At 39.9% G+C, this 20714-nt stretch overlaps 2 protein-coding genes across 3 annotated transcripts in view; one reads left to right on the plus strand and one right to left on the minus strand.

Annotated features, from left to right (window-relative positions):
• The window catches only part of cds1 (CDP-diacylglycerol synthase (phosphatidate cytidylyltransferase) 1), a 35571-nt gene extending 24457 nt beyond the window's left edge, over positions 1–11114 (plus strand). Inside the window, exons 8-14 of one of the 2 annotated variants that reach the window (XR_005639474.1) lie at positions 72–159; positions 911–979; positions 2822–2974; positions 3393–3512; positions 6136–6239; positions 6881–7075; positions 10045–11114. Coding sequence is in view for 1 of the 2 variants with exons in the window: in XM_039802687.1 (XP_039658621.1) it covers positions 72–159; positions 911–979; positions 2822–2974; positions 3393–3512; positions 6136–6239; positions 6881–7016 (670 nt within the window). In the remaining variant the exon portion in view is untranslated. Of the gene's footprint in view, positions 1–71; positions 160–910; positions 980–2821; positions 2975–3392; positions 3513–6135; positions 6240–6880; positions 9132–10044 lie in introns of those variants that run through there. The other variant, XM_039802687.1, reaches the window with a different exon arrangement.
• Positions 11115–11164: 50 nt separating this feature from the next.
• tmem175 (transmembrane protein 175) lies at positions 11165–20477 on the minus strand. The gene is made up of 10 exons (XM_039802686.1): positions 20132–20477; positions 18448–18486; positions 18169–18266; positions 18005–18056; positions 16035–16070; positions 15842–15925; positions 15399–15563; positions 14556–14634; positions 14260–14395; positions 11165–13797 (listed from the first exon to the last, which is right to left on the minus strand). Exons 1-10 carry the CDS (start codon positions 20333–20335, stop codon positions 13125–13127), a joined length of 1566 nt encoding a protein of 521 aa, XP_039658620.1. The 5' UTR covers positions 20336–20477; the 3' UTR covers positions 11165–13124.
• Between the last annotated feature and the right edge of the window lie 237 nt (positions 20478–20714).

The following is a 20714-nucleotide window of genomic DNA, read 5'->3' on the forward strand; positions in this document are numbered from 1 at the left end:
ACAGATTTGAGCTTATGGATGGTTTAACATCCCCCATCACCTCTTAACATTGTGGAAATTCCATTTTCCAGGTTCATTGTCCCGATCTCCATTGTGATATGCAATGACATTATGGCCTATCTGTTTGGATTCTTCTTTGGGAGGACTCCACTGATCAAGGTAAATCAAATATTGTCTTATGATGATCTTGTTTTACTGATTTGATCTACATTTAGTGCCTTTACTACTGTATTTAAGAAGGGCAAGAGTACAGAGAGCATACATGAACAGATCAGCAGGGAGTGGGGGGGGAGTGGTTAGGTGCGGCATCGGCTGTGATGCAGGTGTTGTATCAGACTCTGTCTATACCAGTTGATCACGTTCCAACCCTTACCTATGGTCATTAAACAAGCGGTTGAGGAGCCGGACGGTGTGGTAGTTAATGTCTGGGCAACTGCCTCATGACCCTGAGCCAAATAAGTGTCAGAAAAACAAATGAACAGATTGGGATCCATATATTCTCCAGCACATCTCTGCCACACAACAGCAAACTGTTCTCATTAGCCCCGAGTAGACTGGCAGTGTTTCAGTCAAACAAACCTGCTAATAAATAACTCCAGTTTGTGATACAGACACTTAACGTGAATTCTTTGAAAATTACCAATTCTGTGACTTTCTTAAACTACTTTCTAAAATTCACTATATACTTCTGGGTAAAACTCTACTCTTAAATGAATCCATTTGTATTATTTTCAACTCTGTAAGATTAAATACAGGGTAAGTGTGTGAAATAGAATTTTGACGATGGCTACTGCTGTACATCTTTCAACATTAGCTATTCAGTAACTGGGACAGCAGGATGAAACTAGGTTTATTTTAAATTTATTATATTATTTTATGTGAAAGACAGCCTCTGTTCTCACCCCGCAAGCTCTCACCTAAGAAGACATGGGAGGGCTTCATCGGAGGTTTCTTCGCCACTGTAGTCTTTGGCTTTATCGTGAGTACACTTTATTTGCTTTTCGATTCACTTACATGGTCCGTTTTTCTTCTTCTTGATAGCCTTGCTAGCTTGTTTAACTTTGAAGAAAAAGATTAACGGTAGAGAAGCACATGAAACAACTGACTGGAAAGTAAGTAAAACACCTTAAAGCAAGGGAAGAACAGTAAATTGTATAAATCAACCTGCCTCTGGCTCTATTTGGTTTAGACAAATTATGATTTGAACAATGCAAAAACTTCCAAATGTCAAAAGGATAATTATTAGCGAACTAAAGACTTAAAGGTTTCCTCTTGAATACTTAAACGTTTAGGTCTGTCATAAAACAGCAGTAACAGACATATCTCAGCTATTTATTGTTTTAAACAAAATGAGGTATATGCTAAGCTTCTAGTATAGATTAGAAAGGTTGTGACTGTTTCATCATGCTCATTACTGCCAGACAATGTGGTGGTTTCTAGTTTCTGCCTCAGCAAAGAATGTTTTTATTTTTAAGATTTAAAGGACAATTCTGGCGCAAAATGAACCTAGGGGTTAGTAACATATGTGTACCCAGTCGACTGTTCTCTGGGACATGTTTTCATGCTAATCGAAAGTGTATTTAGCTTGAAACAAGCTAGCGCGAACCGGTGATTAGCTGCTAACGCTACCTTTCGGGGCAGAGGGTAAATTGCTATTTTATACCACTAACAAGGCTCAAAATAGCACTACACTTCAACGGTAGCATAATGAGGGTCCCTACGTGTAAACCAAAGCATTGAGAACTTTGTAAATGTACAGACAGTTTATTAAAAAGATAGATTATGAAGATAGTAGCGTTCATGTTTACATGCAGGCGCCACCTTGGAAAACAGTCATGACCAGTCGAATCACGAACGCTGTGTTTGAGCTATGTTACTGGTTGCACAGCGTTAGTTGTTCGACTGATCATGTAAAATGAACGCTACTGTCTTCATAATTTATCTTTTTTTTTTTGTAATATTCTATTTATTTACATTTTTCAAATTAAACAAACAAACAAACAGGGCTCAGATGCAGATTGCCAGTTGTTACAGTCATACTTAGTACAGCGGTAGGAGGAAAGGTTGTTGATACAGGAACACAATTAGTTTACTGTATTTTAGCTTTTTCAAAATGAGTTAGGAATGGGTTCCAAGAACGGGAAAAAGTGTCCCTTTTGACTAGTGCGGAGTTTTTCCATTTGCATTATGGATAGCATATCTGTGATCCATACCTGAAAGGAGGGAGGAGAGGGAGACTTCCATTCCTTCAATATCAGTCTCTTGGCAACTATCAGTCCCAGTTCCAATGGTTCATAATTTATCTTTTTAATAAACTGTCTGTACACTTACAAAGTTCTCAATGCTTCGGTTTACATGTAGGGACCCTCATTATGCTACCGTGGAAGTGTGGTGCTATTTTGAGCCTTGTTAGTGGTATAGAAATAGCGATTTACCCTCTGCCCCGAAAGGTAGCGTTAGCAGCTAATCACCGGTTCGCGCTAGCTTGTTTCAAGCTAAATACACATTCGATTAGCATGAAAACATGTCCCGGAGAACGGTCGACTGGGTACACATATGTTACTAACCCCTAGGTTCATTTTGCGCCGGAATTGTCCTTTTAATAACATGGCAACCAGGAAGGGAAATCATTTTTGCAGCATCTCCACACTTACTGAAAACTTTAACTAATAAGTCATCGATGTTGATCAGCATGTAGCTGGTGGACATTTGAAGTGAAGGTTGCACAAGAGCATGATCCTTCAACCATTTTGGTGCTTTAATGTTGTGCAAATACGGAGTTATAAGCGGATCTTTCCTTTGTGTCTTGTTTGACCCTCAGCTGGCCTACCTCCTGTCTCAGTTCCAGTACTTTGTGTGTCCTGTGGGCGTCAACAGTGAGACCAATGGGTTTACAGTTGAATGTGAGCCTTCTGATATATTTGTGATGCACGAATACACTCTTCCTGCTGTGGTACAAAACATACTGAGATGGGTAAGACTTTGTTTGTTTTTTTATCTAAAATTGTTTGCATCAACTGAGACCATTTCAAATATAATAGATGTTCTAAATTAAATATTTAATTATTGTAATCATATTGTATATGCCATGCCAGTGAAAGATTAAACGACCCCTCATGCCCAATTTGCTTATTTTTAAACATTTCTTGTTGTGCAGATACGAAATAGTTTAAAAAAAACAATAAACACACTTCAGTTTTTTAATTTGTTTCATATTTAAGCTTGTTTAGAAAAGATCTGTTCAACACACAGACATGCTAAAATCACTATAATACATTACAGAGATGCCAATCTGCTTGAGTATTATTTAGAGTATTTCTCGTATGCCAGTATCTGGAGAGAGAAGATCATTATGAGGCATTTATCAACGTTTGTCCTCATCTCTCTTTTAGAAAACGGTAAACCTGTACCCCTTCCAGATCCACAGCATCTTCCTCTCGTCCTTCGGGTCTCTCATCGGGCCTTTCGGCGGCTTCTTTGCCAGCGGCTTCAAGCGAGCCTTCAAAATCAAAGTAAAGAACATCTCCTCTCCTCTCTTGTCAACAAGCTAACTTCATCTCTGATTGACTTTCCTTCATTGGGGATATTATTTTAGTCTTGTTTCCCTTGTCTTTATGTACCATTTTTTTATTTATTGTTTTATCTTCCACTTGGTACAGTTTTCACTTTAAAGGAATATTTCACCGCTGGAAAGCTGAATATATCTTTAAATTGGGTCACTTATGTGGTAGAAATGTGAATTTTTTTTTTTTTAAATTGGTGCCTTCTAGGCCGAGAAAAGCCAGAAAATGTGTTTTGGTCTTATATGGATGAAAAACACCAAATCCCAGAATGCACCTGCTTTGTTGCTTTGAGTCCACTCCCAAGCCACGCCTACCGCTTCACAGACAGACCGAGGCATTCAACTCAACTCAAGCGTGTTTTATTTCAACCATATACATGAAACAACGTTTCATCGTGACTCAACGACATTATATAAAAATGACATACGAAACAGGCTACATTTAGTACACACACTTTATAGGCTCCGTAAAGTTCAGCTAACACATACTAGCATTAGCCTTGGGGGGCTGTAAACACCGAGCATAAACACAGCCGTGAATTAGCGTGCGTAATGTAGAATGGTCGGCATTTAACAGTCACAAACTCCACCAGCAGTTAGCAGTTAAATGGATACAAATCACCACATTTTCGCCACTCGGTGTTAACACAGCCCACCTCTTTTACCTGGCGACAGAGCATCTCTAGCTCGAGGGGCTAGCAGGCCTGGTAGCTGGACAGTCCAGTACACTATTCAGGCATGTTTCCACAACAACAAAACACAGCAGTCTCTCAACTCACGTTGGGAGTTTCGTTGAAGTTGGATGTAGTCCAGTTTGTGGTCTAAATGAGCGGGACACTTGCAAGCAGGATCCGTAAAGTTCAGCTAACGCATACTAGCATTGGTGTAGCTAAACACAGAGTATAAACACAGCCGTAATTAGCGTGGAATGTCGAATGGTCGGCATTTAACAGTCACAAGCTCCACCAGCAGTTAGCAGTAGCTAGTTGGATTTTATTTCTACACCAGTCCGTTTAACACAGCCCACCTCCACGGGCCGGCAGAGCAGCCTGGTAGCTGGATAGTCCCGGTTCCGGTACACTGTTGTTCAGGCATGTTTCCACAACAACAAAAACACAGCAGTCACTTAAATCACCTCACCCTAGCCGGCTAGCGGCATTGAGCGACACCGCTGGTCTCCGTGGCGGGCTCGCGTGAGTGTGCCGAGTATTGCGTCTGTAATAACGTTTCCTGCATATTCTCCCGGATCTGTACCGATGTATCCCGGTGGTACACACGTCCGGTAGTTTGAATGCAGATAATTGTTGTAAATGTTTTCTGCTGAAAACCGAAAGCCTGTTTAGCGAAGATTCAAGATGGCTGACAGTCGTTTTCATTCGAATACCTCGGCCAGACTGGGCAGTCCAACCCCCTGTGGGCGGTGTTGAAAACATACGGAAGTAGATCCTACTACTGGCTGTAGTCCTTCCCAAAATCTTCCGATGACGCAAAAATCGTAATTTTACGTCATCGGAAGATTTTTTCCAGGCCCCAAATGCAGAAATCTCTCGTCTCAGGGGGACATGAGGGAGGAAGGCACGGTCATTCAGAAATACTATCGGGTTTCTACTGATACAAAGCTGAATGCTAAATAGGTGAAGTATCCCTTTAATCCGTTTGTCAGGTGAGATTTGAATGTGCACATTGTTTTTCATTTTTATTGTCACAAATTAGTAGCTCACATCTGTGCAATACATTTCTGCTATTACTTCACTATTTCAACACTAAATAAATTCACTCAGCTGGCTGGAGCTCCACCTCAAACTATAAGCTCAGAGACACACAGATTAGTGGAAGGGAGACATTTGAATATGGCATAAACTGGTTGGGCCACTTCAACTGTGGTGAAGGTCAGAGATTTTACTTTAAGTGACAGGTAGCTTAGCAACGCTTTGTCCCTCACACAGCAGGGCACAGTCATAACTGCAGGCTATCGAGAAAAAAAGAAAAGGGGGGCGGGGGGGGCCGGAAAAGGGGGCCCCCCGGGGCCCCCGGGGGTTTTGGGGCGTTTTTTAAGACCCCCCCGCTGTGAAATGTCTGTGTAGTCAGTGTTTCTGAATTTTGCTGACGGCCTTTGTATCATATCTCCACCTAGTGACACCATATGTGTTTGACAGCTGATCCTTGCACATTGCTGCATGGAAACACCCAAACAGCACCAAAAAAAAAGAGCGAAGACCATAATGAGATTAAATCATACTCTGCTAGTTTACAGTTTTCCAACGTTAAATTATGTCCCAAAGGAAAACTTTGTCAACGTCTGTTTTATCTAAAAAGATTTTTTTTTTTAATTGTTCATCTTACGATCTAGTGGACTGAAAAGGCAATTGATTTAATTATTTCAGTACGAAAAAATTAAATTCTCATGTTCAATAAAAGATTGATTCTTGGTGTCAATGTATCGATACAGTATTGCCACGGGAAATATCGCTACTTTGCTGTATCGAATATAGATTATTAATATCACAACTGTTAATCTCAGGCTCAGCATGTACCTGAGATGTAATGGCACCCTGCTCTCTCTTCTTCTGCAGGACTTTGCTAACACCATCCCCGGCCACGGTGGCATCATGGATCGATTCGACTGTCAGTACCTGATGGCCACCTTCACACACGTCTATATAGGCAGCTTCATCAGGTAAGAGGAGGCTCCGAGGGAGAGGTGTCTGATAGTGAAATCTGAAAATTTGTTATCAAGTTCCTTACAGTCATTTAAAGTTCCATACGTTTGTATATTAGTTCTCGTAAAGCTTCAGATGGCTGTAAAATAAAAGGAACACTTGTGTTTCAGTGTTTATACTGTGTAAATTTACCTAGCGGCTTAATCCCAACCTAATACCGCGGTGAATTTCAGACTATGTGTACGTTTTTTTTCAGCTTAACGTCGTTGAAACAGAGACTAGGTGCTGAGCTGAAATGGAAACACTGAGCTGGAACACGTGTCTTTAGGTTTAATAAAAGGCATTAACTTTTAACGATTCTGTCATTCTACAGTATGGGGGGAAAAAAATGAATATCTGAATCCCAAACTAAACACTCAAAATGTTTTCCTCAAATACTTGAAAGTGTAGGTCTGTTATCATTAAACCCCACAGTCAGTGTGCTGTATTAGAAAGCTTTTTAGAACCTCCAGTGCATCTGAGCTGCTGGGTTTTATTATTCCTAAACTTTTAGATTTTTCCAGTTTCTTGTACTGGTTATAAGATGAAGTAGCTCCAGATTTGGGATTCTTTACACTCTTGTTTCCATTGTGGTCACATTTAATTGGTTGTCTTGCAGGGGACCGAACCCAAGCAAGGTGCTACAGCAGCTGATGATGCTTCGGCCTGAACAGCAGCTCAGCATTTTCCACACTCTGCACTCCCAGCTGAGAGAGAGGGGGATGCTCCCCCAAGCTGCTGCCCAGGCTGAGTGAAAGACAGCCAGCTTCACAGGGTGATGACTGCAGAGTGTGTGATGGTTTGGAAAGTTTGTGTAAGCATGTACACACACACACACACACACACACACACACACACACACACACACACACACACACACACACACACACACACACACACACTCTTAGGTATGGCTGTATGGTGTGTGATCCCAGGCCTCTCTCAGAGCGTCATCCTGCCGACTCTTCATTTGACTTCCAACCAGCTGATAATCACGACTTTGAACCTGAGGTGACTCTCCAGTGTACGTGGAATAACCTCGTAGTAAAAAACAACAACAACACAATACCAACGACAACAAAATAGGCGGCTTTGTTGCTTTCCACTTGGACCAGCACATAATCTTCAACACGCTTCACGAGTGAACAGGCCGTCCCCATCCTAAAAACGTACAGACTGAAGATAAAATGTCTTATCGAACAAAACGGACCCTAAAGCACATGGCTTTCTCAGTGCAGGTGGACGTTGGATGTGCAGTTTCCCTGTGGACAGACAATATTGCACTGACTTAAGCTGAACAAAAGGATTTAAAAAGCTTTTTACCAGCATAAACTGGGCCCAAAGTGTTGGGCACGTGGACCTGAGGTACAGCAAACAGACTGTTGAGACTTGTCTTTCTGGGGTTTGGGTGTGGGCGAAGCAATGATGCAGCAGGGTTGTCAGAATACTACAGTATAGACACTGTTTTATATACTATGCTCTATTTAATGGTCCTAACCTCACAGCTTAACAAAACATGTAGCATGTACGCAAGTCCTGTCTTGGGCTACAGCTAACTTAGCCATGTTTATTCTCTTCTTCCACAGAGGGAACTTTAAGCTTTTAGGTTTCTGTCTAAATCTAAATAACTCGCACAAATAAAGTCAATCCAGATTGACTGTAGGCATGTTAACGCAAAAACTAGAGCATCAGCACTCAAGTTAATGTATTGTACATAAATATACTGAAGATATTTAGCTGCACAAATACATAATACATACTATAACTAAAAAAAACACTTTTTAAGCTATGAAAAATGATATGCAAAAAAGAGATATAACTCATTTGTAGCCTTTAGCATGAACAAATTAGATTTTTATGAGGTGGGATGTAGATTTGATCCGAGGTTGCTGCTCATTTAGAGGGTGTGCTGGTTGAACCTATAAAAGAGATTGGGGGAAAAAAAAAAAAAAAGTATTTAAAGGAATAGTTTGACATTTGGAAAATACTCTTATTGTTGGCGAGAATTAGATCAGAAGATCGACACCAATCTCGTGTCTGTGTGTTGGGTATGTAGCTTGAGCCGTGAGTTAAAGTGCTCATATCATGCTCATTTTCAGGTTCATAATTGTATTTAGAGGTTATATCAGAATAGGTTTACATAGTTTAATTTTCAAAAAACATCATATTTTTATTGTACTGCACGTTGCTGCAGCTCTTCCTTTCACCCTGTGTGTTGAGCTCTCTGTTTTAGCTACAGAGTGAGACATCTCACTTCTGTACCATCTTTGTTGGGAATCGCACATGTGCAGTAGCTAGGTAAGGACTACCAGCTAGTCAGTTGCAGAGCAGGAGGGAGTGTCACCCTAGCAGCGAGGCGAGCATTATAACGTGTGTTACAAAGTGAGGTACGTTCGTCACGGAAGTAAAGGCTGGACTACAATAGAGCTGGTTGTGAACAGTGTTTTCTGTTGGAGATGGTAAGTCCCCTTGGGGTGGACTTTGAGCTTTTTCACTTTGTAAACCTATAATATGCACAAAAAAGATATAGAACACAATAGGGAAATGGAAAAAGCCAAAAAACATAATATGAGCACTTTAAAGATTGGAAGCCTGGTGAAACAGCAAAATTCTAAAATCTGCCTACCAACACCTATAAAGCTCTTAACACAATGTTGGTGAACGACAGTTGCGTGCACTAACCTCCCGTAGTTGTCACAGTGACGACCAAACGCGTGCAGCTACCTTGGATGCTACGGACTACGTTGGAATGTGAATGATCACAAATTGATTATCTGTTGTTCATCAAGAAAGATACACCACATCTAAAACTTTAAGTTGTAATTTTTACATGTTTGTTTGTGTACGGATTAAACAAACAATTTATGTGTTTTAATTTGTGAGCTTTTAGAGGCGTAACTTTGAAGAGCGGTAGTCAAGCTTTTCCCCCCCTGCTTCCAGTCTTAATGCTAAGCTAGGCTAATTGACACCTAGCTCTAGAATCCATACTAAATGCATGCATGAGCGTGATATTGATCTTATCTAACTCGGACTATTTTCCCAAAATGGTTAACTATTCCTTAATAAAAAGAAAAAAAGACTGCTTCCTTTATCGATTTAACCAATGATTTTAGTTGCACTGTTGGGGTGGGGTGGGATGGGGCTTCCGACTCAATGTTTGTCAAACTGTTGAAATAAAAATCTTGCTATTTTAAAGTCTTCTCATGCATTAAATCACTGTTAAATTATTAAGTTTTGAATGTAGTTTGCAATATAAGACCTGAGTACATTTGGAGCCTATATACTGTACAATATGTGTGTATACATACAGCACTGTATTCACACATATCTTTAAGTATATACAAATTCTGATGGCCGGTGGTTTTATTTGCAATATCTTATGCAAGTTGCAGTTTGATTCCTTTTAGAATGTGGATTCTAACATTGAATTCTACAGGAAATCTATTGCGTTTATGATATTCACCAGTGTGATGAATAAGACGATGCATTATAAGAGTGTTAAGAGGTGCCTAGTCTGGCTCAATGGCTGTACATTGCTGGGATAAAGCCTAACTGGATGTCCCTCCACTCGCTATCTCCGCTATCAGGGCTTGCGCGCCCATACGCGCTTGTGATTGAGACCATAGAGCAGCGCTAACACAGCGCTGTAGAGATAGGTCTGGCAATGAAGAGGCACTAGATGGGGCCGATGAAATTCTCTGATTGTATCCAGACCTTTTCAGAGAGAAATGTTTACCAAAGCACTGTCTGATTAACACTGATTTCCTTCCGTTATTGAAAAAGCTCCAGGGCCTACGTCCAAACATCCGTCTCCTTTCGACATCCTCTCTTTGCTCTGAAAAAAAAGGACGAGGCGAGTTTGGAACTGGGCTGCAGACTGGACTGCTAACATTTGCATCCGTGGCCTGTGCAATGTTCTGTTCACTTCCTTTAGTTGTTGGACGAAAAAGGATGTTTTAATTTATTTGTCCAGTTTGTTTTGTTCATGTTTTCCTCATACATAGAACTGCATTTTAGGGTGTTTTCCCCAATTTAAAGTGAATGGGGGTGCTGGGTGGATTTTTGGGACCAGCTGTATTGTACTGTATAAATGTATAAGCCTCCATCTGAGGCAAAACCCACACAACTGCTTTACAGGCTTTTCTGTGTCCAACCTACATACTGAACACGATAAGGCAAAGTGTGTAGGCATCTGGACAGTGTTCACACTACAGCAATCAGACCAAAATTCAACACAAACCGCAGATTTTTTTTTTAACGCTGTTGTATCGAGTCTGGAGTGTGCCACCAGAGTAATTAAAGAAGAAGAAATTTAGTTTTAAAAGACAGTAATGAAGTTAAACTATTAATTGTCAAAATACATACATTACTTTATAGTGTCACTTAAATGCATGAATGAATGATTATAATGAAGTGTATTATTCCATGGGCACACTCTAGACTCCACAGATTTACAGTTTTAGTTCAAATTAGATTGAAGTTGTGTGGACTAATTTTATATTTTTATTCAAGTCATGAAGGTAAAACACTTGTGGTACACAAATGTAAAGGTAGGGAAGAAAAATGTAGTTTAAGTAGCCCAGATTTCAGGTTTTGATGCACTGCAGATGTTTGGTTGCTTGTCTTTTTTTAATTTATCATTTTGTGTATGTTTGATTTGTTTTGAGCAGAAATGTTTTCTAATGAAGATCTATAGCTTTTGGAGTGGATGCAATTAAAGATGATACTGAGGAAGTATGCTGTTAATAATAGGGGCAATACAAAAGTCATGTATAAACCAAATATTGATACCTGTTAGGGATATTGTAAAGCTGTTTATTGTATGGAGGTGAAATAAAGATTTTTTTCTTTTAGTTGGCGTTTGTCATGTTTCCTAATGACAAAAGGAGAATTTGCTTTCATATTGAAGGTACAACTTCAGATTTATTCACAAAGCAAAGCTTAATGGTTTGCGACTTGACATTTAATTATATAAAAAAAGATTTTGCACAGTGTGTGAAAGAGCAATTGCAGCATTTGCACTCATGTAGCTATTACTCACAAACAACTGAATATTAAAAACATAAATCTGTCAAAGAGAATATTTTGAGAAGGACCTTCTGGCCTCAACGAACAACCCACCATGTTGGAGGAATGACAAGAGAATGGTTATGATTTGGAAAATATACAAATGCAGTTTTATATAAGGTGAAAATGTTTGACATGATGAAATTGTGTTCATTATTTGGGATACAAAGAGGTTGTTGAATGGCAAACAATTACAGGCATTTATTCCTCCATAAAATCAGAAATTACACTGCTCCCATTCAAATCAACCAATGCTGATTACAGATCATTAGATACAAATAGTAATACATAAAATAAAACCATACTTGGTTCTAAATGCAGTTTAGATCTGGAAGCTGATTAACAGAATAAAAACATGACACGCAAAACTAGAAAAAAAAATCCCAAAATACGGCTTGTCCAACCAATCATAAACAAGCTTTTTACCTGCACACATTCAGAGCCAGCTCTATTTTTTGGTTGTCACTCTTTCAACTCTGTGTTGTTTAGTCCGTTTTTCGATATATGTAACCCTTCTCCATCACCTGACAGGTTTCCATTAAAGTGCAGATTTGAGTCAGTATCAGACACACAGGTGTACATAATAGCACAGCACATCATCATTACAGCCAAGAAAGTGGATTCAGTACTATTTTACAAAAACAACAGTGACCCCTTCTGGAGAAATGTACTACACCTGATTTCACAAACCTCTTCATAAAAACAGAACAAAATAAATTGATTTCTTTCTGAAGTTAGTATTATATAACAACATTGGGTTAACGTTACATTTTAAAGAGTTTTCCAGAAAACAAAAAGATCATTATCACTGAAACTAAAATCAACAACAGCCATGCACAATCTGGCCTTTTGATACTGTTAAACAACAGTTGTGGGGGTCATTTAAGTAAACATACTATCCCATCCTATTGAAAATAAGAGTAGAGAAAAAAAGACATTACTGAAAAGGTGAAATTACATTCCACAGATTAGTACAAACAAGTATCTGAATCCAAATATTTTAAAACAGTGCAATTTGTATGGCCATATCCGTTCAGTAAAATGCTTGAAGTACAAACACTACACTGACTACACCAGTTAGCTCGTTGGCTAACACGTAAACTGCAACATTTATATTGGCGCAAAAGTCTGAAAGGAGACGAACTTGAGAAAGCAAAACATTTTCTTGTCGTACTCAAAGTATCTTAAATACTCGCTCGTGTATGAATTTCTGTAACATGTCCGAACATGCTTCACAAATTTTCTCTGGGTAAATAGAGGTGAAATGAATAATAAATAAAGGCTGAATTAAAACCAAACCACTTGGACGGACTGTTCAGCTTACACCTTTACTTGGCATAAAAACTGAACTCTAATTATTAAAACCTATTCTTTTCTGTTCTAATGGAAGTGTATAATCAGCTAGCTATCATATAGGACTTCAAGCCATCCCTGAAAACATTTCTCATTTTTTACCTTTTGCTACTTCCGGACATCTGAGCTTTAAAATCAAAGTGAAACCTTATTGTGGGTCACAGCATAAGTATATTCTTCAAGTTTAAGAACAAAACAAATGAATGGATAGGCTTTGGCTGTCAGTAACCTGCTGTCACTACTCTGTTTCCATACTTCGCCTTCAACTTGCGACGTCGCGTCTAATCAACCAGTAGAAATATTGAAAAGAGAACAATCTTCTTCATGTGATTTCCAATTCAGTCCGTTACAGTAACTCTTTCAGAGACCAAGCATTTTAGCAACAATGCCTCACTTCTCGGTCAGTCAGCTTGATTTTCTGTGGCCACTTCCCTTCAAGCTAGCTAGGTGACTAAAGCGTTGAATGGCACTCTTGTCTCGTCATCTCCCTCCTCTACAATAACCCTGTGGTCAGGCCTATCAGGACAGAAAACTAGCCGTAGCAATGCTAGCCCAACACGCACCAACAGCCTCAACACGAGGAAAGCAAAAGGCACCGTGATCTCCATCAGGTGGAAAATTGAGGCGCTAAATTTACTCAAAACACAAGTTAGGAAAAACGTCCCTAGAGCTACGCAGGGGTACAGAGACAGCTTAGCTAGCATAAATATGTGCTCGCGTCCGCCATATCGCACATAAGGGTGCAGGGTTTCCTGTTCATTGTAAAGAGCGACCACCCAAATAGCAAGCTGAAATATGCCAGCGAAGAAAATGATCACACAGCTGATCTGAATGGCTTCAAGTTCGTTGCGAGAGTTGTGCGGGAATTCGTGTGTTAGCTGGTAGGCTAGAGGCAAACCTCCGACAAACGCCAGCGAGAAGGTGTTCAGCAGGCCCATGAAGCGCGTCGTCTTGGTGACATGGAGGAAGAGCGAGTGGTGCACAAACCAGAGAAGGCCGACGGTGGCGAAGGAACCAAAGTAGGCGAGGTACTCTGGGCCGTAGACCTGCAGAGCTGCTATCAGGCTCCCGCCGAACTGCTTCTGCACAACCGTCGGGTCTGGAACGTTGTCCTCGCTAACAAGAAGGAACCAGAGACGAAAAACGTTAAGAGGCTTTCTTAGCACTATTTTCTCACACTATTAATCACACTTGATCCATAATGGTTTAATGCTACTGGCAATTGAGCAAAATCTTCTACAAACATCCTGTAGTCAGTCATATTTGTACAAAACTAATCAGGTATGTTTAGTGTTGGATCTGACCATTTCTAGGCAGCTTTGAAAATATCACTGAAAAATGGGGCACTTAATGCAGGTATAACTGGTGCATAGATACAGTAAATCAAACATGCATACAGTAAGATTCTCTTTTTGGAGCAACACTATAGTTTCATTAAATGAGATAACAGTTTCTCCTGATGCATAGCTTGTTTTTTATCACAATCTGACCTCTTTTCTACACACAATAAATGAATTTATTATATTTATATGCATTTGTCCTATGTCTATCCACTAAAGGAAATCAAGTGAAACGCACCATATGTCCAGGATGAGAAGCGTTGCTACGATGGCATAAACTCCGTCGCTGAAAGCCTCCACTCGGTCCTTGCTGAGGGGCTCGTTAGGCAGGTAGGTGTAAAACAACATGGAGTCTGGAGTGTCCTCCACCTGACCTGAAATGGATAAGATTTGGTTTATGTTTTAAAAATGCGACGCACGTGACACGAGCCATTCTGGAATAAATCTACATCAACAAGCAAAGTACACCTGGCCAGAGGTGAGCACATATTTAATATGTTCCTCGTACATGTCAGTGTAAACTCTAGTGCTTACCGATGGCTTTGTTGCGACACCACTTCAAAGACCGGGAGATGTACGGCAGGAAGATGACGATTGCCAACAGCACGTAAGACTGAAAGACAAAATGAAATCTTTACTGCAAGAAAGAGATTTATATTATTGTAAATTGAATGTCTTCGTGTCGTTGTGTTTTAGACTGCTAGTTGAACAGAACAAAAGTTTGAAGACGTTACCTTGAGCTCCGGGGAATAGTGATGCATTTTTCACAATTTTCTGACATTTATAGATTTAATGATTAAGACAAGACACTACAAGTGAATGGGGTAAACATTTTAACTAATACATATCACCATGAAACTTCCCCAGTTGGTGACTTACATTAAGACAATTATTTTTTGTATTACAGGTTATCACACATTTTTATATTTACACATGCAAATTAGGCATTATCATTATCTAATTTAAACCAGTTCTGTGACATCTTAGTGTGGGCAGCGTGTTTACACACTGCCATGACACAGAGCTGGATTTAAATCAGCAAAATGTATCAGAGAAATGGGAACATTGGATAAAGCCAGGATCAAAATTCTTCTTTCATTTTGTTGACATATTAGTCAAAGTTAGTTTTGGATATCTTTTTGTATCCCGCCACAAATCACTGTCCAAACAACATCCAAACAAAATCCATTTTTGCAAAAATAAAAAAAAAGTCATTCAATCAGTATATTAATCTATAATAATAAAGCCCTACAACATATTACAAGATTAATTCATCCCTCACGACAGACCATATCTAACCTTTTAATCATCTGATGTTAACATGTTAAATGGAGCATCTTTAAAAAGAAAAGAAGGAATGGAGGCAGGAAAACCTACCAGCTGGAAGAAGATGAAGGAGAAGATGCTCGCGAAAAAGCACATGATGGGAACCCGCATGATGACTTTGAGGATGTGGTGTTTGTAGTAGGTTTGGTTCTCGGAGATCTGGATCTGCTCGTTAAGCAGGAAGGGACGGCTGAAGGCGTACAACACAATCACCGACTAGGGAAACAAGGCATGTACGATTATGAATGCATGTAATTACACAGAATTGTATAGCTCTGTAATAGCTCCACTAGAAAGAAAGAAAGCAACAATAATGCAGCAAACATCTCTATCTGTAGATCCAGGTAGTGTTAATTAGTAAGTGTCACTAAATACATCCATATTTAACTTAGATTTCAGTTTGCTTCTGTTCGAGAACAGAATTATTTGAGGTTTGGGAAGATGTAATGATTAATGTCAAGATGACTGGAGTAAAACAGTTAAATTTGGCTCACCTGAATGACACCCATCACCATCACACAACCACAAAAGAGTAAAATGCCGAGGATGTGCTCAGGGAAAGTCGCCATCAGAGAGAACTGCAAAGATGAGAGAGCTTGAATGCCATCGGCCAACTTAAACATGTATTTGTGCAAACTGTGTGATTAATTCAACTGCCATTTAGCCACTGCAGTGACTCTTACTCACTGTGTACGGTAGAAAGGTTATCAGCATCATGCAGGCCTGAAATAGAACCGAAAGCAGAACTTCACACGAAAGGACACGTGATGCACAAAACAAGTTTCATTTGCAAGTAAAATACTTTAAAGATGCAGTAGGTAAGACTTATAAAACTAACTTCCTGTCATATTTGCAGAAACTGACCCCTACGTTCCAGTAGAAGAGATAGACATTTATTGATCCTTTCGGAAATTCATTCAATTCTTGCACCATACAGCTCATCAAATAGACAGACAACAGACCATAGCCAACGGACAACGCCAAGACCACTAAACCCTCCCTTCCCCCCGCACAACCACAATACACAATCCCGAATATCTCCACATCATAATAAAATAGCAACGTGCAGTGTCGTTAGCACCAGTGGGCTATCAATAATAAGGTGCAACATCATCAGTGGCGTTTTAATATTATACCAACGTGCAGTATTATCACACAGAAAGGATCAAGTTATTTTCCCTAAATAATATATGAAGCTGGTAATTAAAAAAAATAATAATCCAGCTCCTCTGGAAGCACCTACAGCCTGTAGTGCGATTCGCAAAAACCCACTGCTCCCTGTTCAGATGCACCAATCAGGGCCGAAGGGGGGGGGGGTCAATCATGGCTCATGCACACACATTCATTCTCCCTTGTGGGGGGAGGGGCTTAGGAGACCGTTTGGGCTTTAGCAGAAAGGGGGGAAGGGACTGAGAAGTTGTCGATGTTCAAATTCTTTGGCTAAGTCCTGGATCGTCACAATCCTACCTACGGCACCTTTAAGTAACCACACTGAAAATGTGTCTCTCTTTCCTCTTAGCAGGGGAATTGGCAAGATTATTACTATTTAGTATTAATTATGACATTTGTTTAAACAACAACATGCAGATTTATGTGACACATATTGTACGTCTGAGTTCAAGTGCAGGTGTCAGAAATCCAACCTTAAATCTTTCTTTAATTGGATTTTAAACTAAATGGACAATCAAAGTTTACAAATAAGATAATTAAAAATTGTAAATCAAAGAGATGATAAAGGACAAGAAATTAACTTTACAGGGACATGGTGTCCAGCTATGTTTATTAAAACTGATGCTACATAAAGTAACGCCTTAACACTGTTCTGTGCTCCATACAGTATGTAGACAGGAAATATAACCAACTAGTGATGCATGGCGTATAACTTGAAAGAAGAATATAAAACAAGAAATTTTTACTGTCACATTAACATACTAAAACTTCTAGGTACATACTTGCTATTTAAAGCTGGGGTTAGCTGGTTTCTGGAAAAAGGCAAATCAAACACCAGAATGTAATTCTATGAGAATTACAGTCCTGCTTTCTTTGCAAACTTGTGGGCCTGTAAAGCCCTTTGAGATGACGTACTGTGATTCAAGTTCATGTTTTTTGAATACAACCAGGGTCAATATTGGGAAAGCGTTTCAGAGATGGAGAGAAAATGGTGCTAATAGTTTAGCCCTCTGCTAACCGTAGCCGAGAGCTTTAGCCACAGCTGTGAGCCTTTGGCTACGGTTAGCAGAAGGCTAACCCACATGAGCAAACTTTTCTCTCCATCTCTGAAATGCTTATTGACACGTTTCACGTGAAGTCCGTCCTTTTTTTGGGTCGCTTTGCAGTGTGGCCAGTTGCTGCCAATGCTGGAATAACAACTTTTGTATTGGCCAAAATCTCCCGTCAAGGGCTAGATTTTCTAAAGCCTGAAAACAGAGCCAAGAGGACGTGCAGAGGTCTAGTTTTCTCTCAGACCACTTGAATTACAATATGCTGAAAGATTATTAAGGACTTTTTGCCCGATGACGCAAAAAAAACTACCTTCCCCAGCTTTAATTCTCCTTAATAGAATATCCAAGATACTCCAAATTATTATTACTTGACTTGAATTCAATTAAATTAATTCAACTGATTAAACACAGTGATCTCACTGATAATGTACTCACGAGGTTCAGCAGTGCAAGGCAATCATCAATGCGTACAATTACTTGAAATAACCTGTGAAATTCAACACAAAGAATGAGCAAGTGATAAATTATAAACCCTCAAAACTGCTGTTCTACTACTACTTATAATAATAATAATAATAATAATAATAATAATAACCCACCTAATATGTGCAGCCCATGCAACAGTCACAATAAGGAATGTCATTAAGTAAACAGCTATCTTTGTTGTCAGCAGAAGCTGAACACTCTCCCTCAACTCCTGCAAGACAAACAGATTTATAACATGTGGCCTATCTTAAAATCCTATCAGTACATTTCTACATTATTACTGAAAAGATTTGCATAACTGCATCATCACTCTAACTGAATGGTAATCGTTCTATAGGTGTTTTTTAGGAAGAAAATAACATTACACATCTATTACTTTTGTCAAACATTACCTCATTATTTTCCATCTTTGTATGGGCAACAGGTAATATCTGTGAATAAAGGAAGCCGCATTAGCAGAATGTTCAGAGAAAGACACGTTACTAAACATCTGTAGAGACAATCTGATTTGACCAGTAAGCCGGTTCTCTGTATGTTAAGGGCCCTAATATGAATATTATCATGGCTGATTTAAACCTTAGATTTATACCTTGAATTTGAAAATTTCTGTCACTGGTCAAAAGTACATTATCAGGTTGTTGTGGCAAGCTACTTTACACACAGTAAATTAACTCACCACTGCAGGTGAATTATATGGAAGGATTGGACAGTCCTCAGCATACCTGTGTTTTATGCTGTCCACAGGTCACAGGAGAGGTTAGTTTTAAAGGTTCCTCAGACTGACTTGAGAACAGCTTAACTAACTTAATCTGCGAGGCACTACATGCCATAATCACTTTACGGCTGGAAAAGTGAGCATTTATATTAGCCCTATGGCTCCATAAAATGTCAAACTCACATATTTGTACCAAACCTCTCTCAAATTTTCTCCAATTCTAAACTTCTACAGATCTGGAAATTGTCTAATCCATCTTTCATATTGTGAACCCTGTTTGTCTGATCACGTGTGCTCAGTTTGGAAGTAAGCATTAAGATAATTGGATTTAAAGGTCCCATGGCATGAAAATTTCACAGTTTTTTTAACATTAATATGCATTCCCCTAACCTGCCTATGGTCCCCCAGTGGCTAGAAATGGCGATAGGTGTAAACCGAGCCCTGGGTATCCTGCTCTGCCTTTGAGAAAATGAAAACTCAGATGGGCCGATCTGGAATCTTCTCCTTATGAGGTCATAAGGAGCAAGGTTACCTCCCCTTTCTCTGCTTTGCCCACCCAGAGAATTTGGCCCACCCATGAGAGAGAGACATCATGGCTTGCAAACAAGCAAAGTGGCAGTTGGTCATGGCCACACCCCCACCCTCCACCTTGCCCCCCCCCCCCTCCTCCTCAATATCCACAGACACAGAAATGGCACATACGAAGTAAAGATTATTGTGGGACTGGCTCTAGTGGCTGTAATTCTGCACCAAGGCTGAATTTCTGTAAAGAGACTTCAGATACAGTATTAGGGGACCACTAAGTTCTATATAAAAGCATCCAAAAAGCACCATGTCATGGGACCTTTAAGTACAAGTAGCAGTTACCACACCATACATAAACTTCATTACATAAAAGTCCTGCATTCCAAATTCTACTCAAGCAAAAGAATGAAAGTATTATCAGGAAAATGTGTTTAAAGTAAAAGTACTCATTATGCAGACAAAATGGCTGGATTACCACTGCATCATTATGTACAGTAAGCACTACCTAGCTCTGTGTCGTATTTGATATAAGTTTATCTCACGTTTTGTAGGTAAACCTGCAAGATGACACATTATGTAATACTAACTACAGCTGTCAAATAAACAGTAGTGTAATGGTGTAGAAGTGGCATTTTTTTCCTCTGAAATGTAGTTGAACAGAAGTAGTAAAATTATTTTTTCCCCTGCTTGTGTAGGACAGCTTATACTAAACTCGGGGAATAATCATCACAATGTGATTGTGTATTGATCCCTAATACACAATCACATGGATCACCACCCATCATCACCACCCTGAAGCCCGAACCCCTCCGGTTATTTCAGGCTCGGTGTCTTACCATGACGGTGGCGATAATGGAGATGAGAGCATCACTGTAGGCCAGCAGTCTGTGGGAGGACTGGGTGCCGCTGTGGCCCTCTCTGTCGGACGGAGTGACGCTCTCCAAGAACGAGGAGGAAGCTGCGTGGCTCCTCGTGCATTTCTTCTCCATCTCCTCCTCGACGTGGTGCTCTATGATTTCGCTGCCGTCGTTTTCCCCCATCGCAAAGGAGCTAAAGGACCGCGGAGGACGTCGCAGCAGGGACCATGGACCCGGTGGACGGTAACGGTAACCTAACTGTTTGCAAACAACCGACAGCTGGCTGAGGGCGGGGAAACCGGAAGCTGCTGCCCGGTTGTTTTCCTGGTGTCAGCAAAGATCGTTGATTATGGAGGAGTACTCACTCGGTAGTTAAAAACGGATTCAGGTTTTTAATCTGTGGTGGATGTATATATATATTTTTCATTTATCCTTTTAAATATTATTTTTGGGCTTTTCCGCCTTTAATGGACAGGACTAGGTGAGAAAGGGGAGAGAGAGATTGAAGACATGCAGGAAATCGTCACAGGTCGGTCTCGAACCGAACCCGGCCTGGACCTCT

Source organism: Perca fluviatilis, chromosome 6, assembly GCF_010015445.1.
Source record: "Perca fluviatilis chromosome 6, GENO_Pfluv_1.0, whole genome shotgun sequence".
In the NCBI taxonomy this organism is placed as follows: Eukaryota; Metazoa; Chordata; class Actinopteri; order Perciformes; family Percidae; genus Perca; species Perca fluviatilis.

What these genes read in the sequence shown, in the direction of transcription:
- tmem175 (XM_039802686.1), bottom strand. Translation starts at nt 20,335, where the DNA reads ATGGGGGAAAACGACGGCAGCGAAATCATAGAGCACCACGTCGAGGAG. An exon ending in TAACCTTTCTACCGTACACA is followed by an intron (nt 15,926 to 16,034) that starts GTGAGTAAGAGT and finishes TCATCTTTGCAG; the next exon opens with TTCTCTCTGATGGCGACTTT. An exon ending in CTTCTCATCCTGGACATATG is followed by an intron (nt 13,798 to 14,259) that starts GTGCGTTTCACT and finishes CCTTCTTGTTAG; the next exon opens with CGAGGACAACGTTCCAGACC.